The 12,495-nt window shown below is 40.6% G+C and overlaps 1 protein-coding gene across 5 annotated transcripts in view; it reads left to right on the forward strand.

Moving 5' to 3' along the window:
• YEATS2 (YEATS domain containing 2) overlaps positions 1 to 12,495 on the forward strand; it is a 110,737-nt gene that overhangs the window by 79,835 nt on the left and 18,407 nt on the right. For 2 of the 5 annotated variants that reach the window (XM_081235047.1, XM_081235048.1), the window contains exons 16-21: positions 478 to 736; positions 3,105 to 3,266; positions 5,198 to 5,343; positions 6,122 to 6,280; positions 9,160 to 9,336; positions 10,190 to 10,376. In XM_081235047.1, coding sequence (XP_081091173.1) covers positions 478 to 736; positions 3,105 to 3,266; positions 5,198 to 5,343; positions 6,122 to 6,280; positions 9,160 to 9,336; positions 10,190 to 10,376 — 1,090 coding nt within the window. The remainder of the gene's footprint in view (positions 1 to 477; positions 737 to 3,104; positions 3,267 to 5,197; positions 5,344 to 6,121; positions 6,281 to 9,159; positions 9,337 to 10,189; positions 10,377 to 12,495) is intronic. The other 3 variants (XM_081235049.1, XM_081235050.1, XM_081235051.1) reach the window with 2 other exon arrangements.

Raw genomic sequence — 12,495 nt, forward strand, 5'->3', positions numbered from 1 at the left:
TCCCACATGCCGCAGAGCGGCTGGGCCCGTGAGCCATGGCCACTGAGCCTGCGCATCCGGAGCCTGTGCTCCACAGCGGGAGAGGCCACAACAGTGAGAGGCCCGTGTACCGCAGGAAAAAAAAAAAAAAAAGATTAAGAGATTATTTCTGATGAGTAGAGTTTTTTTCTTTATATCTCTGTATTTCCTGTGTTTTTTTTTAAAACACACATATTACTTTTTATAATTAAAATAGGTTATAGATAGTAGCTGGGGTTAAGACAAAAGCTGTAACACTTTATTGTAATAACATCCAGACTGAGAAATACTGCCGTTCACGTCATAGGTAGAATTCCTAGATGATCAAATTAGACTCCATGTGTTGTTATCTAGGGGTTTGCTTTTGTTCTTTGCTGGAACAGAGTGACTGTGCTGCTTTAAGACCTCTCAAGGGACTATGAGAAGAAGCACTGCTGGGTTCTCCTCTGTTTTGAACAGGTTGTTGGGGTTCCAGTTGGGTCTACTCTACCTTCGGCAGTGAAGCAGGCAGTGGCAATCAGTGGTGGCCAGATCCTCGTAGCCAAGGCCAGCTCGTCTGTCGCCAAAGCAGTTGGTCCAAAGCAAGTTGTGACCCAAGGAGTTGCCAAGGCAATTGTGAGTGGAGGTGGAGGAACCATTGTCGCTCAGCCGGTGCAAGCCTTAACCAAGGCTCAGGTCACTGCTGCTGGCCCTCAGAAGAGTGGATCCCAGGGTTCAGGTAACTGATACTAATCGGGGGCCCTTTCAGCAGCAGCCCCTTCCAAAACGCTCTGTGCTAGTGTTTTATTTGCTATTTGGTTCTCTCTAGAAAAACCTAGTATGTTGATGTTTCAAGGAGTATATAAAAACATGTTAATCTTTTTCATGTAACATTTTACATAGAGGCCTGTAAGGCTTTTGCTCTAAGTTGTGTGTGCGCGTGTGTGGGTATGAACAAGAATAGTAAAAATAGAGGGTATTTCTTGATACTGCTCTCAAGTCTGAAGAATAATTCTCATTTGTCCTTATTTCCACGTTGCGTTCTATTTCAGACTTACAGTCTTGGTATGGTCATTTGCCAGCAGCATTTTGAGATACTTGACTAAGGCATTCTCTACTAAACAAAAGCTTAAACACTTTGAATGTGTTTTAGTCCTTAATGTGTTGTTTCTATGAGTGCATGAAGAAATATACCTCAGGCATTTGATATTTACTGATTTTTAAAGGTCTTGATGAGGCTAAAGAATGGTAGCAGTGAGTTGGGAGGGTAGAAGGGTAGTGGAGGTCCAAAATAAAGATTTCAGAGGTGAAGAATTGCTGCTGATGACAAAGTTCTTTTGTGGCATTAAAAATAAGTGTTTGAGATGGACCAGAAGAAGTGATCTTTGGAGTTTGGAAGATATAGCAGCTGAGAAGGCAGAGAATTAAATAAGTCATCTATAGTGTTGTCACTGAGAATGACAGCCTTTAGCATAGAGCACAATACTTTGAGTCTGGAGTCCGCCTTCAGCTAATGAGGGGAAGTGACTTGGGAGTTCAGTAAGTGAGAGCAGAAAAGAGAAGGAGATGGTATAGCTAAGTAGGAGCCTCAAAAAAGGCAGGGCTTTTTTTTCTCCCCCTCTGGAATGAGTGGTGATGATGGTCTGAAAGTCAAACTGGAGAGCAAAAACGTTCCTTTCTTGGTCCTAGCCCTCTGATACTGAGGTAAGACAGAAAACAGCCCATAGCTAGGGGTGGGTTATGGGGAAGTCTTATCTTCAGAGGACTGATGAGTTTAATTACCACAAAAAGAGATAGTGTTCAAGGAGGTTGACATTCTAGAGGGTGTAGTGATCACAGCAGGAATTCCTGGAGTGGGGTGCCTGGTGAAAGAGTCAGGGAAGGAAGAAAGCATGAGGAGATGGGTTCAGATCAGGGACCGTGAGCCATGTGGAGATGGGACTCCGGGTGCGGGTGGCAGAGAGGTCTGCAGTCCTGGCGTAGCTGCAATGCACAGTGGTGTAAGATGAGATTAGTTCTGGTCTTAACGAAGAGGGATGGCCCTCAGTTTAATATCAGTCCCTGATATTGGGTGCAGCTTCCAGGGTTCCTGCCCCCCAAAGCTTTGCACAGTGAAGTGGTCCTGAGAGGGACTACTCTAGCAGGTGGGAGGAGGCTTCAGTTCCTGGAGATTCGAATGCAAAGTAACTGCAGAAAGTTTTCATGTTTAGAGGTTTCACAGCCATGTGCATCTAGAAGTAAATTCTAAGGGGTAAGTGAAAGCTGTTTGACATAGGTGAGACTTTTAAAAGATGAATTATAGTTTCATAGTATATGTGCCAGTTGTTGACTGTAGCATTTTTTCGTTCTTAGAAAGTGAGAGAGACTAGAAGTCTTGTTTCAAATCAATAGATTCATCGTTACTAGAAATTGACTATAACGGGGCTTTAAACAAATGAGAAGCAAATGTGTATTCATCCATAGAGAGGGTGATTATTTTATTGACTGTAAAACAACAGTACTTTTGAGAGTTAAGAGTCACTGTTAATAATTATAGTGGGGGCTTCCCTGGTGGCGCAGTGGTTGAGAGTCTGCCTGCCGATGCAGGGGACACGGGTTCGTGCCCCGGTCCGGGAAGATCCCACATGCCGCAGAGCGGCTGGGCCCGTGAGCCATGGCCACTGAGCCTGCGCGTCCGGAGCCTGTGCTCCGAAACGGGAGAGGCCACAACAGTGAGAGGCCCGCGTACCGCAAAAAAAAAATTAAAAAAAAAAATTAAATAATAATAATAATAATTATAGTGGGACGTAGGTACAAATTGTAACGGCTTTGGGCAAACCAGGACATATGGTCACTCTATTTATATACAGATATAAATTTCTTTATAGTTTGTAGCAGGCTCTTCTAGTATGTAAATATTTTAATTAGCAAGATAATGAAAAATGTCAGCCTTTAAAGCATTGTGCATCTAGGAAGCAAACTGTAGAGTTTATTGTTTGTTAGTGTTTTTGAATAAGTATTTTATTACTCTGTGTATGTTTTAATTTTAGAGATAGCATTGCCCTCAGTTCCAATTTATCTTAATGTTTTTCCTTCTTTTTTTCCCTTTATTCCCTTCACCATTTTAGTAATGGCAACGTTGCAGCTACCAGCCACTAATTTGGCCAACTTGGCAAATTTACCTCCTGGCACTAAACTCTACCTTACAACGAATAGCAAGAACCCTTCAGGAAAAGGAAAACTGCTGCTGATCCCTCAAGGAGCCATCCTGCGGGCTACCAACAATTCTAGTTAGTCCACCATTAAATCATTTGGTTCTTGGGTCTCTGGGTATGTTCATCTCATCCACCTGAGGGGCAGTTCTTACCTGTTTCAGGAAGCATTTTCATAGCTCTGTTTGCTCAAATGGATTTAAAACATACACACATTTTAACTAGAAGTGGGTTTAAATAATCATAGTCTTAGGAGGTGACACTGTTGTCTTGGATTTATCTGCTCAGAGTCTGGGTTTGGGAACAAATTACAGTGAAGAGGTATGGCTACTGAGGCTGTGTTGGGAGAAAGCTGTGTATGTGAGCTGGAAATAAAGAAGACTTCTTCCTGTCAGTGGTATCTGAAAACTGGTGACATCTAAGAAGATTGCTGGAAGCCTGTTTTTATTTTGAAGGGGATGGGAGTAGGATTGGAATCAAGTGTCTCTGCTTGCCATTATTTAGATGTGCGTCTTAAGTTTGCTAGGTTTGGAGATGGCAAGAGAAATACAGGCTCAGCCTTAGTGTGTAAGACGTAAAGCCCCAAGGAAATTAGGTGGTTTATCTAGGCTTGTATAAACTTTTGCTTGACATATAGAGAAAAACAATTTGGGTAGTGTTGAAAAGGAAAGGGGAAGAGGAATTATTTCCATCTGAGTCAGAAGTGTAGTTGGTACAGCAGTTAGGTTCATGTGAAATTAGTCACTTGCCAAAGTGCAGTGTTGTAATTGTAATCAAGGGCTTGTGTGCCCGTGGTACAGAAAACCATTTCTGACGGTGGGAGTTTGCAGCAAAGTTAGGGCACCAAGCAAGGGAGTGGGAAACAAGTCTCAGATCCACTCCAACCTGGTCTTTGAGTTCAGGGTTTTTAAAGGGGAGGAGCAAAGAAGCTGGGGTTAATCATCTTGTGATGTTTCTTAATTGTAGTTTTGGGAGTCAGGATGTCTTTGGTTTACATTTCTCTGGCCAGGTGGTCCATGGCTCCGGGGTTTGTTAGCTCATCTTGCCCTAGGGAAACAATCCGAGTTTTTACCTTAGGGAGATGTTATCTACAGCAGCACTTTTAGTACATTAATGATGTTGTTAACAACGGCAGGTTTAGTCATCTGACTCTGGTTGATTAATGTTCAGTTAGCACAGAATTGAGGTCAGAGGGGACAAGAAAGGGAATAAAGTTTTGGATAGAGAGATTAATCATAAACTCAGCAGGGGAATTTGGTTTTAGGGGGACTCAGTTTCAAAAGCTAGTCAGCCATTTTGTTTACTGACTGTAATGGGCGATCTCCACTCTTACCCTGGTGTTTTTTCCTCATACCTAAGCAGTGGTGTATCAAAAGTTTAGATATGTAAGAGAAAGACAATGTAAGTCTTCCAAAATTCATCCAGAGAGCTACTTAGAGTGTAGTTTACATATATAATGTCACCAAAGGGAAAGTAAAAAGGGTACAAAGGCTTTAAAGTGGAATTTGAAAAGCAAAAAAGACCTGGAGTCGTTATAAATATGAACAAAGTGTTGGTTTTTTCCAGAGTGGGGGTGGGGGGAGATGGAAAAGAGAGAGTAGTGCAAAATTACACTAAATTCCAGCAGTTTCACTGAAATTGAATTAGATGCCAGAAAGTTTGGGAACACTTCTCTGAGCACATTTAAGTGTTGGTTAAAAACACTTGGTTGGAAAATGTATCTGACTCTCGATCTCTCACAACTAAGCTGAAACACTTGCAAAGATAAGTTCTTCATTGTAGTACAGTACTCAGAGCTGAACTAGTCGGCCATCATTCAGTCAAACGTAAATATATTTCAGTCTTCAGCGTTAGGAAGTTCTCACTCCTGTCACGGACCTGTATATTACACAAAAAGGAGGAAAGAAGGAAAGGGAAGGAGTGGAGCCCTAAGGGAAACATCTCTCCGGGCTCATCTGTTTTTTCTCTTAAGCCTTCTCTTAATACTTTGTCATTGGTTGTGTTTTCAGACCTCCAGTCTGGCTCAGCTGCCAGTAGCGCTGGTGGCGGCAGTGGCAGTGGAGGAGGAACCGGAGGAGCCCAAAGCCCTGCCGGCCCTGGAGGGATATCCCAGCACCTGACGTACACATCTTACATCCTCAAGCAAACCCCTCAGGTCTGCTCATTTGTGACTGGTATCTTTTAAATCAGTTATTTAATGACTGCCTTTAATTATAGTGGATTTACCTTCACGGCTCTGGGATCAGGCATCAATACTAACATTTTAGTCATGTTATAAATCTGTATTATTTTGGGTTTGCTTTGTCTTGAGAGAAAAGCGAGTGGAGATTCAGAAGGACCTCCGTAACTTATCCAAGATCTCTCTGCTAAGCCTAGTGGTAGGGTTTGGATTTAAACCCAGATCTTTCTGAAAGATTTTTGCTATGCTGTTGCCTCTCATGGATTTGGAATAGTATTAATGTGCTGTTGAAAATTTTCTCCTAGACGTAACCAGAGAGAGATAGTGTCAAGTTATGGTTTGGTGTTCCATTGGATTCAAGATTAGGAACAGGCTTCTGCCTCCTTTCTTTCCCCTTGTCACTGGTCTTGGCTCCTCTCTAAGGAAGGGAATGGAATTTTGGTTCTAGATGTTCTTAGTGAGAGTGGATAGTTATCATTCTGAAGGATTAAATCCAGCTATGAAGGGACTAGACTGTAAAGCTTGAGCTTCCAAAAGCCTGCTCTGTAAACTCCAGTGCAAAGTTTGAGAAGTGGGGATAACTGTTGGTAGTGACACTGAGAGCAGAGCTATTCTTTTTAATCATTTTGATGAGTTGTAGAATTGAAGGGTAGCATTGTCACTTATAACGTGAGACCTTGTGATTTAAAGAATCAGAGTAAGTCATTTGAACTTAACAAATTACTGATCAGGTCTTTATTTGTTTGTAATTTAGGGCACGTTTTTAGTTGGCCAGCCATCACCCCAGACATCTGGAAAACAGCTGACTACGGGGTCAGTGGTGCAAGGAACACTGGGAGTCAGCACATCCTCTTCACAAGGACAGCAAACATTAAAAGTCATCTCTGGACAAAAAACCACTTTGTTTACCCAGGTAAATACACACACACACACACACACACACACAAATATTTACAGCTTGTCTCTTTTCACAAAGAAATTATCGTTACCTAAGAAAATAAGCAATAAAATAGTATAGAAAAATAAGAATAAAATCTTAAGATTTGGGAAAATATAAGTAGAATGAGAAGATAAGACCAGAGAGTTGTTTAGATATGCAACAGTAATGTCCTGTATATTTAATAAAATTTGCCAAAGCAAAATGAAAACAATGATCAGTTATAAAATTCACACTATTTGTGAGAGGAAAAAAAAATAACCACACAGGGCTTCCCTGGTGGTGCAGTGCTTGAGAGTCCGCCTGCCGATGCAGGGGGACACGGGTTTGTGCCCCGGTCCGGGAGAGTCCCACATGCCGTGGAGCAGCTGGGCCCGTGAGCCATGGCCGCGGAGCCTGTGCGTCCGGCGCCTGTGCTCTGCAACGGGAGAGGCCACAACAGTGAGAGGCCCGCGTACCGCAAAAAAAAAAAAAAAACCGCACAATATTTTCTTAGAAGAAACAAAGATTTTCTAGACACTTCATTCTAAAATTTCTCTGGAGGGACTTCATATAGGAGATTCTAAATAGTGTTATAGGTGATTTCAACCACAATATCCATATAGTAAGTAAATGCTATAGGGAGTTTGGTGTATATTTCTACAGCTTCTTTAGTATAGGTGGAAGAATAATGACAGGGAATTTTAACTGGGCGAGGGATATCATAATCATCTGCAGGAGAATCTATAGCTAAATCTCAAAAACTTACCAAATGAAACAAAGTGTAGAAGGATATAGACAGTGTGGATATCAACAAATAATGCACTTTTTATGACTGAATGTAGATCAGCAGTTCTCAAAGCATGAAATGACATTGGATTTTTGTCAAATGCTTTTACTGTGTCTATTGAGAGGATCATATGGTTTTTCTTTTTTAGTTTGTTAATAAGGTGAATTACATTGATTGTTCAAATGTTAAACCAACCCTGCGTTCCTAGAATAAACCCTACTTGGTTGTGATATGTTATCCTCTTTTAATGTATTGTTGAATTGAATTTGAATTTTTGCAAGGGATATTGGTCAGTAGTTTTCATTGTAATTTCTGTCTGGTTTTGGTATCAGAGTAATGCTGGCCTCATAAAATGAGTTGGAAACTTCTCCCTCCTCTTCACTTTTTGGGGAAGAGTTTATGTCAACTTGGTATTATTTCTTCCTTAATTGTTCAGAATACACCAGTGAAGCCGTAATGGCTTGCAGTTTTCCTAATTGGGAAGGTTTTTAACTACAATTTCAATTTATTTAATAGATATATTGATGAGACTGACTATTCACATTATTTTATCTTAAGGAGGTTTGGTAGTTTATATCTTTAAAGGAATTTTTAAAAATTACATCTAAGTAGTCGAATTTCTTGGAACAAACTTGTTCATAATTTTCCCTTATCCTTTAATGTCTGTAGAATCTTTGGTAATGTCCCCTTTTTCATTCTTGACTTTGATAATATGTATCTTCTCTTTTTTTCTTGATCAGTCTAGCTAGAAGGTTTATCAATTTTATTGATCTTTTCAAATTACCAGCATTTGGTTTCCTTGAGTAATAAATTCCCTTTGGTCAGGTGCTCTTTGCTGTTTTAAACAGGTATGAGGCTCCAGAATTCTTTAGGCAGTTCTTTAAAATCTTAGTTAATTTCTTCTAATCCACTCATGTTGCAGCCAGTGCAGTAACTTTCTTTTTGTTCTGCCACAGCTAAGGTGTTTGCTGTTGCCTTTTATTAAGGTATAATTTACATAGAAAAATGCACAGATCACAAATGTACTGCTCAGGGAATTTGGACAAATGGGTATGCTCTTGCAAGCACTATCCCAGTCATGATATAGAGCATTTCCATTACTCTAAAACATACCCTCATTTCTCTTTGCAGTTTTTTTCTATCACCATTTTTCTGTTTCTGTCACCATAGATTAGATTTTTTTTAATTATTTATTTTATTTATTTATTTTTGGCTGAGTTGGGTCTTCGTGGCTGCACGCGGGCTTTCTCTAGTTGTGGTGAGTGGGGGCTACTCTTTGTTGTGGTGCGCAGGCTTCTTATTGTTGCGGAGCACGGGCTCTAGGCGCCCGGGCTTCAGTAGTTGCGGCACACAGGCTCAATAGTTGTGGCACACGGGCTTAGTTGCTCTGCAGTATGTGGGATCTTTCCAGACCAGGGATCGAACCCGTGTCCCCTGCATTGGCAGGCAGATTCTCAGCTACTGCGCCACCAGGGAAGCCCCATAGATTAGCTTTTGTCTGTTCTTGAACTTCATATCAACAAAATTATATAGTATATAGTCTTTTATGTTAGCTTCTATTGTTGAACAGAATGTTTCTGAGATTTACCCATATGTGTATTGATTATTCTTTATTTTTGTTATTTTTCTTTATTTTTGGCTGTGTTGGGTCTTTGTTGCTGTGCACGGGCTTTCTCTAGTTGCAGCAGGCGGGGGCTACTCTTTGTTTTGGTGCACGGACTTCTCATTGCAGTGGCTTCTCTTGTTGCAGAGCACAGGCTCTAGGTGTGTGGGCTTCAGTAGTTGTGGCACGTGGGCTTGGTAGTTGTGGCTCATGGGCTCTAGAGCTCAGGCTCAGTAGTTGTGGTGCATGGGCTTAGTTGCTCCGCGGCATGTGGGATCTTCCCGGACCAGGGCTCAAACCCGTGTCCCCTGCATTGGCAGGCGGATTCTTAACCACTGTTCCACCAGGGAAGTCCCCTTCATATAGTTTTAATTAGCAAGACTTTCTTGGGGATGCACTATTTGAGGGGTGTATGTAGGTAAGGATTAAATTATGCCTATTAACCAGGGTAACTTATTACTCCAATCCATTTTATTTCTGCAGGCGGCCCCGGGGGCACAGGCATCTCTAATGAAAATATCTGATAGCACATTGAAGTCTGTGCCAGCCACCTCACAACTCTCAAAGCCTGGAACCACAATGTTGAGGGTAGCAGGAGGAGTTATTACAACTGCCAGTTCCCCAGCTGTAGCCCTCTCAGCAAATGGTCCTGCGCAACAGGTGAGAGGTAGCATGATAGTGGAAAACCATAATGAAGCATAAAAGCAGTAAAAATGTAAGATATTCATCAGGCACACTATTGGGCCATATTACTTTTTTAAAAATTCAAATATAATTCACATACCATAAAATTCACCATTTTATTTTAATTTATTTATTTTATTTATTTATTTTTGGCTGCATTGTGTCTTTGTTGCTGCTCGCCGGCTTTCTCTAGTTGCGGCGAGCGGGGGCTACTCTTCATTGCGGTGCACGGGCTTCTTATTGCAGCGGCTTCTCTTGTTGCAGAGCACAGGCTCTAGGCAACTGGGCTTCAGTAATTGCAGCATGCGGGCCAGTAGTTGTGGCTCCATGGGCTCTAGAACACAGGCTCAGTAGTTGTGGCGCACGGGCTTAGTTGTTCTGCGGCATGTGGGATCTTCCCGGACCAGGGCTTGAACCCATGTCCCCTGTATTGGCAGGCAGATTCTTAACCACTGCACCACCAGGGAAGCCCTATAGTGAGTTTTTAATAAAGCTCATATTATTCCATTTTTACATTCTGAGATTATGTCCTCTTATGGGGGGGGTGTTGAAATATCCTTTATAAAGTGATATAGGTGGTGAATTTTTTTAATGTGGTAATCCTATGATAGCTCCTTGCTTTAAAATTTAGAAAATTTCCTGGTCCGTGAAATCTGAAAGTGTAGGAACCACCAAACTAGAGAAGCAGTCTTTTTAAATGGCATGACATTGAATAGGTAGCTAATAATAGCTAATAGCTAATATTTATTGGGTATGCTACATGGCAGTCACTGTTCTAAGTTACAGTACTTTCTTCTTAATATCTATTATTTCTGGTCCTGTGGGTTAGCAGTCGGAAGGAACAGCTCCCAGTTCATCGTCTACTGTGACTTCTGTAATGAAAACTTCGGGGCAGCAGCAAGTGTGTGTGAGCCCAGCCACCATGGGACCCTGCAAGGCTGCTGCCCCCTCTGTCATCAGTGCTACGTCCCTGGTGTCCACACCAAACCCCATCTCTGGAAAGGCCACAGTATCAGGTCAGTTGTACCATAATATGATTTCTCGCTCCCTTCTTTGGGCTAGAGTATTTGTGGAAGGTCTTACATAATAACAGTTTTTAATAATAAATTCTTAAAAATCATTAATTCGGCAGCATTTTCCATATAGTTGCCTTTTAGATGAATTACTCTTATTTAAAACCTAGGTGTAAATTTTCAAGTCTGAAATGTTTTTATGGATTGAATAACAATTCTTAACTGATATAATAAAACATTAGCCATCTGGAACTCTTCTGGGTATTTATCAGCAGTTTTGCATGGAACTCATGGTAAAACATCATACATTTCTTTTTGCTTTCATAAACAAAGTATATAAAATTAAATTAGCATTGTTGACTCCAAGACATGATTTTTTAAAAAAATAAATTTATTATTTATTTTTGGCTGTGTTGGGTCTTCGTTGCTGTGCGCGGGCTTTCTCTAGTTGTGGCGAGCAGGGGCTACTCTTCGTTGCGGTGTGCGGGCTTCTCATTGCGGTAGCTTCTCTTGTTGCAGAGCACAGGCTCTAGACGCGAGGGCTTCAGTAGTTGTGACACGCAGGCTCAGTAGTTGTGGTGCACAGGCTTAGTTGCTCCGCGGCATGTGGGATCTTCCTGGACCAGGGCTCGAACCCATGTCCCCTGCATTGGCAGGCGGATTCTCAGCCACTGTGCCACCAGGGAAGCCCGAAGACATGATTTTTAACAGTAGTTATTATATTGGGTAGTGTTAGAATGACATGCTTGAGCTTTGGTAAGATGTATCCTTTCTCTGCCCACCCTGAGTGGCCCTGGAAGAGTGTGCCTTTTACTTCTTTGGGTAACTTAGAGCACAAATCCTGGAGCCAGATTGCCTAATATCTACCTCATAAAGTTGAGACGATTAAATGAGTTAATATAAAAATGCTTAGGATACCGTCTGACATGTAGTTGCCATTATATAAATAATTGCTGCTGTTATCATTTTTAGTGTCATCGTTGTTGTTAGTCCACATTCCCTTATCTGCAATTCTGAAATCCAAAAAGCTGTGAAAATCAAAGGTTTATTTATTGTTGTTTTTCCCCATAATGAATTTTAGGGTGAAATCTGACCTCCATTGACAGGCTGTTTATACTACTTAATATGAATATTCATCTTTTGCCACAAATATTAATGTGTTTGATTACATTGTACTGTCCCAGATGCCAGGGGCTGATATAATATACAGCATTACTTCTCAAACTTGAAAGGTCAACTTTGTTTTACTATAATCTAGTACAGACAGATACTTCGGTAAAATACAATAAAAATATCACAACAAAGTCAAACTGTTACAAAACTTTTGAACACTCAGTATCTGTATTGCCTTGTTGCAGATTAATAATAGTTTACCAACTGGCACTGGTATACAGAAAACTGAGTATCGCTAATATATATATGATATATATATCATACACACATGTATATACACACACACACAAACATAAATACATACATACACATACCTTACTACTTCTGCATAAAGATTGTGGGTATTCTTCAGTGTTACTGCATGTAGTTTGCTAAAATAAAAGCACAGGCTTGTGAGCTTTTTGGTCTATAAATAAATCATCTTAACGATTCTTGGGTATTAAAAAAAAAGATTGTGGATATTCTTGTTGTTCTTCTTCTTATTATCAATCATCACTAGATTCCATACATGAGTCTAAATCAAGCCCCTATGTTTTGTTTGCTTTTTGGATAGAGACCAAAAGATTAAGGCTGGTTTATTTTTCCCATGATTTCTACCTCCCAGTTAAAATCGACCAAGTTTTTATATGGGGAGTGCTTGTTCTCTGCTAACTGAATGTTTAGAGGTACTGGGTTAGCACTGGAGTAGAAATTGTAGAAATAGAAGGAATTACTAGTTTAAGAAATGAATGCCCTCCTTTTTTCTGATTTTTAAATGAAGTCTCTTGCTTTAAGTTCTAGTTTCCTGAGATACTGCTGATGAAACTTTCTGTATATTATTTTCATAAGAGAATCAAACTGTTTTCTACTGACCATTGTGTGTGTGTGTGTATCCTTTTTTTTTAAATTGAGGTATAACCTTTAATTTTTCAATTAAATTTTCTGTGTGCATTACAAACTGTTTGGAAGA

Source organism: Mesoplodon bidens (assembly GCF_964165515.1).
Source record: "Mesoplodon bidens genome assembly, chromosome: 5".
Lineage (NCBI taxonomy): Eukaryota > Metazoa > Chordata > Mammalia > Artiodactyla > Ziphiidae > Mesoplodon > Mesoplodon bidens.